This window comes from Meleagris gallopavo, chromosome 11 (assembly GCF_905368555.1).
Source record: "Meleagris gallopavo chromosome 11, MGAL_WU_HG_1.1, whole genome shotgun sequence".
In the NCBI taxonomy this organism is placed as follows: domain Eukaryota; kingdom Metazoa; phylum Chordata; class Aves; order Galliformes; family Phasianidae; genus Meleagris; species Meleagris gallopavo.
Window position 1 is genome coordinate 10195161 of NC_139414.1, and position 16792 is coordinate 10211952.

General features: G+C 35.5%; 1 protein-coding gene across 5 annotated transcripts in view; it reads right to left on the bottom strand.

Annotated features, from left to right (window-relative positions):
* Window positions 1-16792, bottom strand: part of SLC9A9 (solute carrier family 9 member A9) — a 175981-nt gene that overhangs the window by 79963 nt on the left and 79226 nt on the right. For all 5 annotated transcript variants that reach the window (XM_085232522.1, XM_085232523.1, XM_085232525.1 and 2 more), the window contains exons 10-11: window positions 4110-4223; window positions 2383-2494 (exon numbers count right to left, since the gene is read on the bottom strand). In XM_085232522.1, coding sequence (XP_085088648.1) covers window positions 2383-2494; window positions 4110-4223 — 226 coding nt within the window. The remainder of the gene's footprint in view (window positions 1-2382; window positions 2495-4109; window positions 4224-16792) is intronic.

Consider the following 16792-nt stretch of genomic DNA (forward strand, 5'->3'; position numbering starts at 1 on the left):
GGTAGCTCATTCCTTCCTCCATTGAAACTGCCACTTTGCAGTGATTAAAGTATTTATCTAGGTGAATAGGTCAAGACATTAAAATATTTCCTTTTCTTGCTAGTAGAGACCGTTGACCTTGTTTTAGCTGATGAACTTCATTTGAGAAGCTCTGGCTGAATAATACAAGGACTAATCTAGTTCTGATTTACAGTAAATTTTTATCAGGAGTCATGATTAAAAATTGTTGTAAAAGTGAATCCACCCTTAATTATGAGTTGGTGGAGGCCTAAGATAAACAGATGAAGAATGTAATACATCAAAATGCTACATAATCCCCTTCCAAGCCTAACTCATCCACCCAATCTTAAGGGTTTGTTTTCAGACACTGATATTCATGGTGATCTTGGCTGTGAAACTCAGTAAAGAAAATACTAAATGTTGCATGCATTCAGTAAGATTGAAAACAAATGCAATCCCAGATTCTTTTTCACTCCTGTGTGTGTGATGGCATGATGCACAAAGCCCAGCTTTCTTCGTGACCTATTCAAACCTGATGCTATGCCGAAATGTTGCCTCAGGAGCTCTGCTGATGTTTTGTAGGCAATAAGCATGTTCCTCTGAACTCAAGATTCATTGTCTTGTTTACTCATATCAGAAATGTCTATTCTGATAATCTTTTCTGCTTATCACCATATGCAGACTAGAGACCATAGTACACAGTTTGTAGAAAGAACACTATTGGTAACTGAGCACAAAATACCAACTATAAAGTGCAATTTAAAGGGAAAAATCACACATCTGTGAAGGGTGAAGCTGCTGGCAGCATAAAAGGCTATCAGTCCTTATGGTGGTCTTACAGATCATGCAATTTACTTTAAAAAGATGCTTTAAAATTATTTCTCTTCACTAAAGTCTTTGAAAACAGTTAAATATTTTCTGACTATTTTAACATTTGCATTTTAAACATTTTCAGTACTACCATTTTCAGTGTTCAGCTGCTAGATGTACTTAGAAAATTAAATGCATGTGTGCAAGTTCTCTTAGTTTCCGGTTGTTTTCTGCCTCTAGCCCTGTGGAGAATGAAATCTGAGAGAATGAGGACAAAAATTTGTTGAATAAGATATATTTTAGAACATCTTGAATTTCATACTTTATTTGAGGAAAAATAAAACAAAAAACAGTCCCTAGAAACTGGATAAGAAATGACTGCAAGCTTTTGTCTAGTAGGCATCTGCTAACTTCACCTGGATGATCTACATATATATCTTACGCTGCTAACAATTGTAGATGAGCAGGCAGTCTGAAAGCCAGTTCCTAATGGATATATGTCACCATCTCAGGCTGCAATCTAGCTGACATTAACTGACACTTTCAGTGGCAGCTTTCAGCAGAAGTATTGAACAGATATAGAAATGAACTACTGTGCTGCTCTCTAGATACATGGAATTATATAGGCATAAATGAGGCACCCTGATGTGGAGTATTCCTGATGAGGAAGCTTCAAATGTGGTGCATTGTATTCTTCTTGTTACCTGGCTAAATGGATCAGTGTACAGCAGGGCTGTCAATCAAGAACTTTAGCTATAAAAGTAGGGATGTTTTTTGGTATAAAAAAAGACAAAGAAGTGCTGAATTCCTAACCTTAGAAAATGATTTCATAAATGTCATTGGAATCCATTTTTCTGTCTTTTAGTGAACAAATACTCTCAGCTCTCAAATATTCTTACTTAAAAAACTGAGTTTTTTTCTAAGTTGCCTCAGAAAAATCAAGTGGAGGTATTTCTAGCTTGTACAAGTCCAAAAATAGTTTCCCACTGAGATTTTAACAGTTCAGTGAATGATGCACTGAGAATAGAAGTTGGCTTTCTCTCTTGGATTTTTTTTTTTGTAATTTGCAAAGCTAACCAGATTTAAAAATGAGTAAAGTCTCAATTTTGAAAGTAAACCTGAATTTGATAGTAAACAGATAACAGCTGAAATGCACACAGAAAATTTGCCTGTGGAACTAATGTCTCCTAGTCATGTTTCAGAATAAAACTGTTCCCTGAAGTGAAAAAGAATTGCTGAAAACCATGATTTGAGTATCAGTACTAACACCCTCAAAGTCTGATATTTCTTAGTATACTGCCAGTTATACTACAAATGTCTCTCAAACTACCCAACATAAAAATGTGGCATTTCCAAACTGGCGATTGATTAAAAGACAGACTTCCTGGGTAATAGATCTTCAAGAACGTTAACTAAAATAGGTTCAGAACAGAGTGAGTTGCCAAGAATATATCCATTTCTTTCAGTGGCTTTGAGGAGGCATCTTGAATTCTAGGACAGTGACTTCTTTGTGACTTAGTACTACTAGCTAGAGGTGACTGGGAATGGGAACAATACCAAAATTGCTCTTACCTGAAAACATCATCATGTGTTGAAAATTCCTGGGAATCTTTTGTTTTCGACCAAAATTCAAAAGGAAAGTAAGTGGATATATGTTGCAAGCTCTTGCTACAAAGACTGCCAGCTAAAATGTAAGATGTTGGGGAAAATAGTGGAGGAACTACTGGAAAAAAAAAGCCAAAACAATGGAGCTAACTTAAACCTAGTATTTCTACGTAGTTATTCTTGATGTGTAATTAAAATAAAAATGAGATTATCTCCCTTTGTTTTACATACCACATCTTTTTGGTTCCAATTGCATTATAGAACTGTGCAGTGGCAGAAGCTGTCTTCCCAAGACATCCTGGTTTCAAATTCATCATTACATATCCCACTTCAATCACTCTACTTTCACTCATCACATTTGTATCACATGACTTCATCTACTGTTCTTCAGTTAAATCACTGCCATAGATTGCAGTGATGGCATTATCTCCTTCAGCAGCAATTTGAAAAGAATATGCTTTTGGACATGATTATTTCTTGTTTCCTGATAGCTCCTATAGACCACGTCCAGTACTTTTTTCTTTCACTTTCTTTGGAGATTTTTCAAAAGGAGCTCTTTGTTACATATATGTGGAACTGTCACAAAAGTTACTTTGAGAAACATGGCTATTTCAGATTAAATAAAAGAACCATAATGCCTTATACATGCATTTAGCAGGTTCCCTCTTTTCTCTGTCTTGTGGTTCTTAGGGCTCAATTATGGTTGTAAGAGTCTGAGACATGCTGTGTACTGTAGAATCAATGAAGCACTTGAGTGGTAGTGTCTGAGTGTATCTTATTTGTGATGCCAAGTGCTTGCTTAGAGCTCCCACGTATCTGGGAGAACAAGCATTAGCAGCAGTTGCTTCACTTGCCCTGTACTTTCCAAGCTAGTTTGAGAGGAAACAGGCTGAGGTCCTGATGGTGCTCTGCAACACAAGCTTTCAGCTGGGCTGCTGAGAGCTGCTCTCACATTCCAACTTCTCCTTACACTGAGTGCAGGATTCATTTGTGTTGTGGTGGTGGGTGGCTCCTGCAGCCTCTTCTGCCGTCTCAAACAATGTTTTGCTGGCAGAACTGTGGTGCAGACCTTAATAGTTTGGAAATCATGCAGAAATTTAATGCAAGTAAACTGTGTAATCCCAAATTTCAAAGCTTAAACTGTTCATCAAAAAGTGATGAGCAAAAGGGCTGCTGCTTTGAGTTGAAGAAAAATCATTATGTGAACGATTAAAGTGAAAAGAACTGATATCACTGTGTAAGTGGGTAATGGACTGGCTGAGAAACCAAGACAAAACTTCCTATTTATATCTATCACACATGATGTAAATAACTGTGTGTACTAGAAATACAAAGGAGGAAAGATCTGAGAAATGCTTGGCTGTTAATTTATTCCTTGGGGCTTAATATAATTTAGGTAGCATTGGGAAAGTTCTGCTTATGGTACATTTCTATGTAGAGACGGTATAGCTGTAAAGCAGCAGCAGTTGTAACACCACCAGCATTATGTGCATCAAGCCAGATTTCCAGATACACATAATAAAGCTGAATTCTTTGGATCTGACAAAAATTAGATTTTTGGGGATCTAAGGAGCTGATGGGTTTGCTTGTTGACTTTTTAATTTTTTTAAACATGGAGCAGACATTATTTATACATACACACAAATGTAAGTATGTACTTGGATAGATGAAGAGTTCTTTAGCACAAAGGATACAAATGCACCAAATATAAAAAGAGGGTTGAAGATATGATTTTGAAAGGTGAACAGTGCGAGTCCCATGTAACAGAAGATGACGTTCTCAGCTAAGAAATTCATAAACTCGAACAGCTGCAAGAGAGAACATAATTAGGACTCATGTTTAAGTAATCACTCTTTATCATAGAGTTAACTTAGAATATTTATATATATGTATACATTTATATTAAGGGATCAGAAATCAAACCCATTTCATGGGGAAATCTGAAAACCACTTAGCATTACGTATAATGAGTGAATTTGCTTTAAAAGTCATAGTTGCTTGTTTTTTTTCTGATTTGTATAATAATGCTTGGTATGAACGCTAGTAAAATACAGGAACAGAAATTAAGTTATACAGCCTTCAGTGCAAACTGCAAAGAAGCTGAGGGAATTTAGCTTTGGTCATGTTTACACAGGTGAACCTGCAAAATGGCTCAGAACCTGGCTAAAGCGACTGCCCACTACAGTAATGGGGATGGTGCAGTAATGCCAAGAAACAAACAAAATTCCAGGGTGGATTTTTAAAGAACCTATGCCTTTAAAATATAGCATGACATTTTTTATTATCATGAATATTATTCTGTAGGTGAACATTTTATTGCATTTTTTTAACATAAATATGAAGTACTCATTTCAAACAACATTCTTGTATTTAGGATAACTTTAAATGTATTGTAAGACTAAAATGCCAATATTATGGTAGGATTTCTCCTAGAAAAAAAAAAAACACAGAACAAAAACAAACAAAAAACCCACTGAGTAAACAAAGCCAAAATAATCATTTGCCTTGAGGGGATGTTCCTGATTGCCCTTGCAGCTGATTATATAAAACCTAATATCGAATATAAAGTTTCATGTTTCTTCACATCTGGGGAAAAAAAATCATTGTTTATGAGTATCTAGAGAGGAGAGAAGATGAGGATTTACACTTCTGAAATCACATTTAGGCTCTGGAGATACAGAATTATGGCCAAAGTTTGTCAATATGTCTACAAACAGTCATAAATCATTCTACCAGAAATGTTACTATGGAGACATTTTCTTCATCTTCCATGGGCTTATGTACTTTGTGTAATATGTTTGTGCTTCTAAAAATAAATATCTAATAGCAGTCACTAAGATCTAACAAAGGAAAAATGAGAGCTGTCAGAATCATTATTTACAACTTTCACAGGGAAAGAGGTATAAAGCCTAGTAGTATATGGGAGGATATTGTGGACCCCATGGCAGCACCATCAGTTATCCCAAGCTCACACTCTATAGTCTCTGTTTAGTGCTGCACTGATGAACAACGTGAGAACAAACACAAGAAATATTTGCAATTTAATTGACTTAAATTATTCAAGCTTAAATTAAATTTCAGTGAAAAACTACTTGTCAAAGAGACTCAAGTTATGAGACCTAGAGACCAATAAGGATTATCATATATCTTTGCATTTCCACACAGCAGATAAACATGGTCCTGTTTCTTTGTGGGCACGTCACTTGACAAATATTTCTAATTGTTTAAACAGTCTTGCAGGAGTGTCATGACTGGTGTCTACAGATATATGTAAATCATATCTGTAGAAGTCTTTTGAAGAAGGGGCATCACTGTGAGGAGTTGCACTGTATGCTTTAATTGCTGGGATAAGATAAAGTTTCGTCAGTGATTTCAAAGCTGGGTGATGTTTCACTCTTCATTACAAAATCTTGTTTTAGATTTAAAGTAATGTAAAATTAATCTGCTGCTAGTAGTTTCTAAAACATTTTCAAACTTTTTTGATGTATAGTTATTGAAGGAAAATAGATTTGCTATATCATTATTTTTTGCTATACATTTTTCTCAAGTCTTCAACAGTAGATTCATGCTCTTGACTCTTGCCTGAAGTGCTTTCATGACATTATTGATTTTAGACTTCACAATTCTTTTCTCTCAGCAAACTTGTCTAGACGAAGTCCTTAAGTATTTTGTTCATAACCATCAATTCTCTTCCCTCGTCTCCCACACAGCCAACTAACCTCTTTCTACTTTAAATGAAATTGGCATTGAAATGATTTTTATGCTGCCATTAGTTTCCCTAGGGCTACCAGAAAATTATACTAGAAACCATTTCAATATATACATAGCATTAATTTACTTTTCTGTATAAAACAGAATAACCTCTCATTTGTAATAGTCAATTTTGACTTCTTTGTGAAGTCTATAAATTTGCTTATAGGTCTAAAAAAAATTTGTAATTATTAATATGAATTTGAAGTAATATCAACACATCTCAGAGTATAGTTCAGAATAAAAAAACTGAGTGCAGTCTTGGCACTGGATTTAGGTGTTAGTGCAGTGAATTAGTGGCACTGCTTGTTGCTTTACTTGAATTCTTTTTTCTATAATGATTGGATATTACAAAAGATTGATATGAAAAATATCTATTAAAATTAATATAAGTATTTAGGTATTTAAAAATTCACCGTCCAATAAATATGCTGTTGTTTTTTATTACCCTTAGTCATTGTAAGTGCACAGAGATGTTAAAAAAATCTATTTGAAGTTGGCATAGTCTTCTGGGAAGTGTCACTTAGAGTTCAGTTACTTACTGGTAGAGAGAGGAATGAGTGTAAATTATCTACGCTTCAGGTCTTACTGCAAATACTAAGTTTATCTAAGCACCTTCTTTTTCTTCCTTTTCTCTATTCCTTACAGTTAAGTGAGATTAGGGAAATTACACCAGAACAGGTTTTGTAAGTTGATCCATTTTATAGAACTACTTCAATTTTCACTGAGCATTACAGAGATTATCTTGGTAAGTAATTAGTGCACCTGGAAGTTGGAACACTAAGTTTCCATCTCTACTGTAATGAAAATAGGATTGTTTGAAAGAGAAAATGAACATATTCTATACCACAATCCCTTATGGCTGAGAAGATGGCAAATGTAACATTTGTCAAGTATTAATATTTCAAAGAGCATTCTTTCATCTCATGAGAGTAAAGTTTATCAGAGTACTGGGTAAGAGCAGAATTACGAACTTCACTCTTTTATCTCGGGAGTAATATTAGTATGAGAGTATTGGGTAAAAACTTCCTGCAAATCTCAGTGAATTCTACTCCCTTGTAGCAATATTATATTCCTCCATTTAATACCTGCTGAAGGAATGTCATTCACCTCTTACAGGTATACGGTTAAGACAGAACATGGAGAAATGCCACCAGTATATGGGTTATATCTTAAAGGAATATATCCTTATATAACATTAAAACAGGGAAAATTGCAACAGTCTCAGATCACCTGGGGATCTGAGATGTAAAATTGGTTATATTTTGTAGGAGAGACTTGGCGGTGACAGAGCTGTTTAAAAAAAAAAAAAATCCCAAGCAGTCAGTTTTTAGTGATGGTTATAAAATTTGGTATTTGAATAATGCTATTTAATTAGAAAACAACTGTAAAAAAAAAAAAGTTCCACGAAGTCAAGGATATTGCTAAATCAATAGCTGATAAAAATCAGCTTTTCTCTATTTTGAATTAAAATGCTGTGAGTATGCAGGCTATCGTATTTTTCTAAGATTGTAGAAGTCTTTATTACAATGTAATTGCTTTATTTAATCTTTCTCTTTTGATTAGAGGTTTCAAAACCTGAAAAAGAATGTTTGAATTTGAAGCTCTTGCCTGAAATCATTTATACAGCTCTAATGAATCTTTGCAGCATAGTGATATAGTGCTTGTCTCTAGAATAACAGGCTTAGATGAAGAATTAGTAAAACTAACTGAAATTCATGATAGACTATAACTTGTATTTGGTAACAATTTTGATATCTGAGCGTATTTGGCTGTGAGGTTAGAAACACTAACAGGAAAATTCTTACAAGTTTTATTTTTATGTCTAGGTGAGAAGTTCTGGTCTTTTTTTTTTTTCAATCAGTAGACTTTGCTACTGGATTTGATTAATTTCATCCCAACAAATCTGTGGAAGGCACACAATAATTTTCTATTTCTCTCTAAAGTTGGGAGATGTAAAAGATTTCTAAAGCCCGTGGAAGAAGTGGGGAAACTAAAAGGAGAAAGAAATAAAGAAAATGTCAGCATCAAGGAAGAGGAAAGGTTAACAATATTTCATATTTATACAGTCTGATTATTCTTTGTAGCATAATCTATACCCCACTACAAAACTCTGTCTTTAAGAAAATAGATATATTACTGCCATAGAACATGCTAACTTCTGACTAGTAACAATAAAGGAAAAATGTTTGTTCCAGGCATTAAGGCAAATTCTTTCTTAAATGCAGAGGTCTGGAATGGCCTTACTGAACAAAAGAATTTTAAACCAAAAAATGCTGAAAATTAAGAAGAGAAATTCAAATCTTTTTCTTTTTTTTTTTTTTACTACCTCAATCAATGAGAGCAACAGAGAAAGTTAAAAAAATAAAATGTACAGAACTTCTAAAAAAAAAAAAAGTTTGACCTCAGGGTGAAAGAAAGCATAGGATGGTAATATTTACAAGGAATCTGCCAAAATCTTTAATTACATGATTAAAATCAGCCCTCAGAAAGAACTTTATTCTCTTTTATCAGTTAATTGACAAGAGACACTGTTCAAAATTTAACACTCAATATATTTGTTACTTATATGAATAAAGCATGAAGAGCCGTAGAAATGTTGGTATGTGCTTGTGATAATATAGCGATTCAGAACCTCATGAGAATTTGTATGCTGACTTCAATAAACTTCAGATCTAGTTGTAGAAAAATTAATGACTCTATCATTATTCTTGCAATTAAGTTGCCTAGGAAGGGGATTTCTGCAAACTTTTTCTTCTGAATGCATTTGCAACACAGGGAGCCTTTTAGATGTTTGTCTCCCTTCCCTGCAGAAGAAAGAGCTTTTACAGCTATAAATTGGTCATTAACTTGTTCCTAAAAATGACCTGAGAGCGTCACCTTAATGGAAATATTGTCAAGACAGAAAGGATGATGCTGATGCTCCTGGAACTTCTAAGTTATTTGGCTCACAAATTGGAAACAATCATCAGAGCTTTTTTTGATCTTCAGTTCTCCTGCAGGAATGTGGAAGGCGAGTGGAATAGAGAAGTATCATTTAGCACCTCATCCAGAGAAACGGTTTTTCAAGAAAGGTATTAGTCATTGCATAAGTTTCTGAGGATACCAAATGTCTATTTTGAAATACTAAGCACTCAGAACTCTTCAGAAGTTGACTGGAGGCAAAAGGTGTTGACCATCCCTAAATTGGTGAGACAAGCAGAAGTAAAAGTCAAAAGTTCAAAACTGATGCTCAAGCTTAGAGGATACTTTTTGTGTTTTTTCTGAATGGAAGCAGGTCTCTATTCTGAGAAATAAAAGGACACTTCTTCGAATCCTAGTTGTGACATAGGCATGCAATTTTAAAGATTTTGACTAAGGGCATTTTAGCCCTTGACGATTTCCACAGATGACAGCAGGAGAAACTGATGAGCTCCAGTTAGCTGTTTTTTTTGTCTTTTTTTTTTTGTCTTGCACTGTGCTACCATTTGGTACAAATGTCTCTTTTGAAGGTATGAAATCCATTAATCATTTAATGGAAACACAGCTGTGCAGTCTCTAAATAGATGGGTTATGCTGCCTTATTTTCTTGTATCTATTTACCTCCTATTGCAGTTTATTGTATGAGAGTTCTAGTGTTACATATTTTGAAACAGTTCTTTTGTATGGTTATTTTGATACTGAATTTTGTAGGGAGTGATGTTGTCAGCATAACTGAAGAGCAGTGATGTAAAAAACATATTTGAGTTGCAGTGGACCTTAGTCAACAGTAGTTTGTTAATGCTAGAAATCACACAACAGCTCAGACTCCTTCAGGCCTCCCACTGCCCCAGGATAGTCTGTGCAGTGTGAAAGTGCTATTGGCAGAAGGAGAAGCCACAGGAATTGAAATAAATTCTAATTTAAAAATAAAAGTAACCAAATATACTTTAAGAATGTGATGGTAAGCCACACTCTGATCTGTTTCAGCTCTACTGAATGAGACATAATGTTTTCATAGGCCAGTATTAGATTTTATTTTCCCCTCTCTATGCGTTCACCATTTGCAGTGATGATGACATAGCAATAATTAGGAAGGGACCTGGTTTGATGGTCAACATGCTTAGAGAAAGTTCTCTTCACAGCATTAGAAGATGTGCTTTACAGAGCTGAGACCCAAGGCTAGATCTTCACAGAGCACAGACCTAAAAACTAGAGATAAATGCTAACTATTCACAGTAAGGGGAAATGTTCTGGAGTTTGTTCTTCAAAGCTCTTGTGAAAAGATTAAGAGATGTGGTGACAGACATGAAGTTGCACGACCTGCGTTGCAATATGACTCAGGTTTTTGGCTTTGCAGTAGCTTACATAGCCCCATACAATTTTACTCTTCTGTATAGACTGAGAGACTCATTTGTGACTCTTTCATTAAAAAAAAAAACACAGCATGCAACTCATTTTGGAATTCCCATATGCATTCTGCTCCATTCCAATGAGAATTTGGCCTATAGGTTTTAATTCCGGTTGGTATATGTTAGCTAATGGCTGGCTTCTGCTTCTGTGCTGTGAAGAGTAAACTATAACAATCAAAGAACTTTATCAATAACTTAAGGAAAAGGTTTACTGTTTAAACATATTGTAAAAATTTTAATGAAACCATTTGGAAGCTGTTTTGCATATGGCATTATGCTCCCCTATCCTACTAGCATCAAAAACAACATCATTTTTCAAGAAGACAAGTTTCTCTACAGAACTGCTTTCACTACAATTCTGGATTTCTTCAGGGTACCGATTACATTTCAGCATTTGTATTTTCCAGTTTCTGTGCTTAAGCAAAATGAAGGAAAATTGTTGTCGTTTGTGTTTCAAGAGAAGATCTGGTTTTCATATATCCAAAATACTATTTTTATTCCTGGGTCTGTGTGGGTAGAAGATGGTTGAAGGTATTATTCCTTATAAGATACTGATTAATGATAAGACACATCCTTGATAGGAGCTAACAAAGTCAGAGTAAATCTGCACATTCTAAATTAAGGAAATGCTAAAGTTGGTATGCAAAACCAGAGTAAAGTGGAGATTAACGAATATGGTATAGAATGGATACACAGACAAGATTTCTGTATGAAAGAATTGAATATTTTCGGTATTATACTCAGGATAGCAGTATTTCTCATTTCCTCCTGTGAAAAATAAAGGATTTTTTTTTAGCTAATTACTCATGTACCGTAGTTACAAAGCCTACTATTCTCAGCTTGCCTGCAGCAGTATTTCCTAGCTGCCTACCATCCACCTTGTAGCTCATAGGTAAAAATGAGAGAAAACAGTAAAGGCATCTTCACATAAATTTAAGAGGAGCTGCATGTAGGAGATCGAAGATTAACATTCTTTTAGCATGATTAAGAAATCAGGAACATCAGTTAGATAATGAAGGATTTTGTTGAGATATACCAATTGAAAGACATGGTAGTAAAATTCCTTTTATAGAAATCAAGATTTTTCTTGTTATCATTCTTCCTGTTAAACCCATACAGTAAGCAGCTTTAGCTTTCTTTATAGCATTATACTGTTTTTGCAGGGTTCCATAAGATCTTGTGGTGCATCTGGTTAAATAATGCATCTGGCATATGCCCAATGTTCAGCTTTTTCTGCTAAACACCGAAAATAACTGTAGAAAACTGGAATTCATTGTACACTTCCTGTCAATCCCAATCCATTTTAAAGGTAATTATACAAACACTATGCATGTGGTACATATTCAATTTGAGATAAGAAGGCAATTTAGAAACTAGAGCAACCCACTGGCTGTGTACAGATGCACTGAGTTAGTGATGGTCCATCTCAGGAACACACTGCTAAGTCAGCATGCTGGTAGTGCAGCTGGAGCTCATCAGTGGCTCAGGAGGTAAACCCCTAAGTTGTGAGAGAAAGCACAAGGTGAGAGTGAGGGGCTAGAATGAGGGGTTACTAGGCTCAAGCCTAGTGAATACCTAAGCATACACAACCTTTTGAACTTTAGAAGGTTCTATTACTAGGACTTCTCTTGTTTTCAATATGAGTCTGAGTGTTTCAAGTGTCTCAAAATTAGAAGAAACTCCTGAACGATTTCAGATATCTACTCCTAATGGCCATGTGCTAAATGCAGCATAAGCTGTTCCTCCTTTCCCTGTGTTTGCATCCTTTTCATGTTTTATAATGTTTCTCTTGTAAAAGAAAAAGGATCCCCTGATCTCTGTAAGAGGACAGAAAATAGCCAGAAGGTCCAGGGAATATGGAGACCCAATACATTCCTCTGCCATGATTTCAGTGTCTGAGTGTTGGTTGAATCTCAGATTAGGGAGCAGGCAGAAGTGTTGCTTTCCCCCTGTTCATTTTGAATAGCTGCAAAATGGAGGCTTTGCTATAGGTTTTGTCTCTTAAAAAAAAAAAAAAAGTACATGTAATATAAGAATAAGAGCAGGTGTTTTTTTTTCCTAATGTAACATTTCCAAAGTGTTAACTTTGAGCAAAACTAGCTCCTTCTTATTATGAGAAATAGGTGCTTCAGACCTCTGTACTGACCACTGTAATATGGTCATCTGGACTCCTTCCTGAGCAGCACTGGCTGAAGCACCAGTCTTGTCTTTAATGCTTTTGAGTGTGGACTTGCATGGACTCAAGTAAGCTGGGATTCAGTGATTGTCCAACTGCAGAAACAGGACCATGAGAAACAAGGGGATGGTGTACATCAGGCCTTTATGCTCAGTCTCCACTGAAATGAAACAACATACCTTATGCATGCAACTTGTTTAATGCTAAACACGAACTTGCATTTTATTGGCTCCCTTAGGCTAGAATCTTTCCCTCTTTTTTTTGTGTGTGCCAGATCTGAATGTCATGTTAAACAGAATTTCCAGTTTATTCCCACAGTATTAACCATCAAATATGTCATCTTATTTCAGCCAGTACTATATTTCACTGGTACTATATACCTCAGAATTTAATGGAAAAATCATTCTAGTAAGAAATTTTCCCATAGGCGCTGTGATTATGGGATGCCTTTTAGTGCACAGCACTTATACAAAGAATGATTAGAATTTGATACTGGTGGTAGTGTTGTTTCAAAATAAATTTATTTCAGTCTCTGCCAATCATTTATGTGGACATGTCTGATCTCTTAGTAGTTAAAAGGTCATTTTTTCCTAAGTAATGTTCCTCAACAAATCACAACAACAGCTGCCAATTAGGCTGTTCACTTCAAAATGAGAATTATATGCTGTGGTGATTGCTGCTTTGCTAATTATCAAAGATATTTTGCTCTAAGTAGGGTTTTCCTCAGCCTGGAAATACTCCTGAATTTTTTAAAAATCAAGAGACTGAACTGTAAGAGCCATTGCATCCCAATATTTTTGTGGCCTTTTCTTCCTAGAAGATAACTAATTATCTATAAACAATCCAATATCTAATAACAGAAAATAGTATGCATTAACCAGAGATAAGTTAATATAGGCTGTACGCTTGAGAAATATTCATAGCTGTAAATGTTTTACTTCTTAAAGACTCATAGAAATAGCAGGTCCACGCAGGACATGTGTGTCCTACGTGACTGTGGAGGCTATAAGCTAAGGGGCACTGCATTATTGCTTCCTATGGTTTGAGAGGACTGCCTCTCCCTAACAAAGGTTAAGTGCGGGGTGTCCAGACTGGGAGCCCTGAGAACAGCACATTGGTGCACCTGTGGCAGTAGTAGGACAAGGCCATCTCCACTGCCACTGCCCTTCTCTAACAGGGAAGACAAACAGAAGCTGTACTCCTGGTGTGTGCTTCTAACAACAGTTACAAACTCAGGTGAAAGCATTCTGCTACTGGAGCAGAATTTGCAGTATGTTGTTTCTTCTCTTAGGAAAAGACAGCTGATAAGAATCTTGAAGAATAATCCCTACATTGTATATCCAGAGAGAGGAGATCTGTTGTTCAAATTGTCATTCTGCTTTTGTATAACTTGTTTACAGTGATAGTTAGGCCAGCAGAATTGCAGTAGAATGACTAGTTCCCAGTGATGGTGTTTCACCTGGACACAGTCAGCTAAAAGCTGACTCTAGCTACCTCCTTTCTTTTAGAATACTATTTTTTTATTAAGCAGTCTGCTATTCAGGAACCATTCCTTTAATTTAGAGATTTCCCCCCTCTTCTAGTAGATTTGGACTTATTCATTGTGATATTTGACTTTCTAAGTGACATTCTACTGTTCAGATTTGTTCAGATGCGTTCCAGTTTGCTTCAGTCTATAATTAAAAGTGGAACAGTGAACTCTAAACTCTGTATCAAGGCTGCTTAGTAGCAGATCAGGGTTGAGAGACTATACTGACTTGAATTTGTTTTTGATGAGTTAAAAAATAGATATTTTGCTACACCCAACTGCCTGCAATACAGCTCAATTTATGATGTAGAAAGTAGCTGATTAATTCCTAACTTGATGAAAAATGTATAGCTATGTCACAAATGAGCTTAACAAATTTTGAAAACTAAATGTATTTTCAAGAGATTTTCAGATGATATTAACTACTTCTCTACAAGGTGATGACTTTCCACAATCAGAGATAATCATGTCTGCATTATAGTGTGGAAATGAAAATTTGAATAAATCAGTACTATGTCCATCAGTGGGCAAAGAACTAAGATTGCAGTCTGGATTTTCAATCCTTCAGCATCAGTTAATTTGCTGAAGTAGTTCTACTAACATTAAGTGCTCCTTTAAAGTTTCTCAGAAGTTACGCAGTTCTCATTTTTACCTTTGCCCTATTCTCAAGCTTGTGTAAAGACTTTGAAGGTAAAGGGCCACTGAAATCTTAACACTACATCTTGTACACACTGCACTCCCAGAGCAGCTGAACAATCAGGCCAGAAGCTTTTCTCTGTAAGGGTAGGTGTTCCCCAAATGGTTTGCTATCAGGAACAGTAACTGTTTAACAAATAATGCAGTAAGAAAGGGTCTTGCACTTAATTTCAGAAAGCAGCTCTTATGAACTTGATAGACACGGGTGTTTCAGAGGTCACTACATAAACAAGGATTAGACTGGTGAAATAAATGGAGACAGGTAGGGTAGTATGCAACACAATCCCTTATTGGCTGAACATAACTTGCTGTACCTTCCACTGCTTCCATAGGAGATGAGTTTCTTAATTTCCTTTCCAGAATTTATAACTTTCTGGCACAGTATTTTGGCTGAAAGCAAAGACCCTTGCACATTTATCCAAAGAGAGGCATTGCTCTGTTCTTTGGTCTCTTCATTGTGTCTATGCCATGGAATTAAAGGGGGAAAAAAAAACAATTAGGAAATGAGCTAACTCATAAGTATGTTGGATATTTATAGCTGTAAGAAAAAGTTAAAAGCTTCTCTTAATACTTCATCATCAGGAAAATATCCTGATCTACTCCTGGCATTTGAGTGAAAATGCTGGAGTGTGGAGACAAAAAATAGTGAAGAATATCTTATCTTCCTGTGGAAGATACAGTATTGTCCATGAATCCTGTTCCAGGGCTGACCTGTAGATATTTATGGTCTGCCCAATTTCAGCAAACCAGTAATTCCTCTTTATCTAGTAACATCCTGTCTAGTCACCAATTTACTTGTACCTGAGCAAATCAGACCAGTACAACTGTACCTCTGAGGAATCCAATGTGAAATCTGGACTATAGTGTCCTAAGATTTAGAAGCAGATATTTGCCTGCGGCTTTTTGTGCGGCTGTAAATAATTCTAGCAAAAACTGCACAAAATCAAATAACTTTTGATAAAGTGCAAGCAGTTCCATTTTCTCCTTATCTGAAGATATACTGGACAAATTAAACTTTATATGTATTGAATTCAAGAACACTCTGCCCAAATCTTGTTGGCATGGAAGGGGTGTCAATTTTAATGCTACAGTCACTGACTTAAGTCATCATCATCGACCTGATTAAAATATTACCATTAAACATTATTCACGATAATAAATAGTAAGCAGGAATAAATAATAAGCAGTAAGAACACAGAATTTGAATAAATATTTAGTGACTTGGGATGTTTGGATTGAATGAAAACTCTCTAAAATCTGTGTTTTCACTAAATCTTTCATCTTATGGCAGTGTTAAAATAATCCATTGTCTGTGACAAGATCTACATTACCTTCTACTTTCAGCTTCTGTAAGTTTCAGATCCTTAGTATGTAATGTTTCTCTTTTATCAGATGTTAGATAGTGATTGACTGGATAACAAAAAATACATGAGGACTAATAATTATATGGCATCCTTTAACAGGCGTTCTTAATAAAGCTCTTGTTTAAGAACAAAAGGTAGGGTTTAATTTGATATTAGTATATGAAGAAAATCATACCTGTCTTTTCTCTCATGTGCTCTTTAGAGCAAATGATGAGGTATTATGAGAAATGCAGAACTCAGCAGCATGGCCTCAAATGCTGCCTGTCACTGTATACTGAATTTTATCATTGAGCTATGAAATTTAAACAGGCAGTAGATACTGTAAATAAAATTATGCAAGACAATAGGGAAGAAGCATTACTCTTTAGACAAATAACATAGCTTCAGTCTGATTTACAGTTTTATATCCCACTTCTGATTTTTTTTATTAGTTTAACTTCAGTCTCAACTCAGTCTTGTCAGTGTGCACTACAGCTCACCAGTTCATACTGAA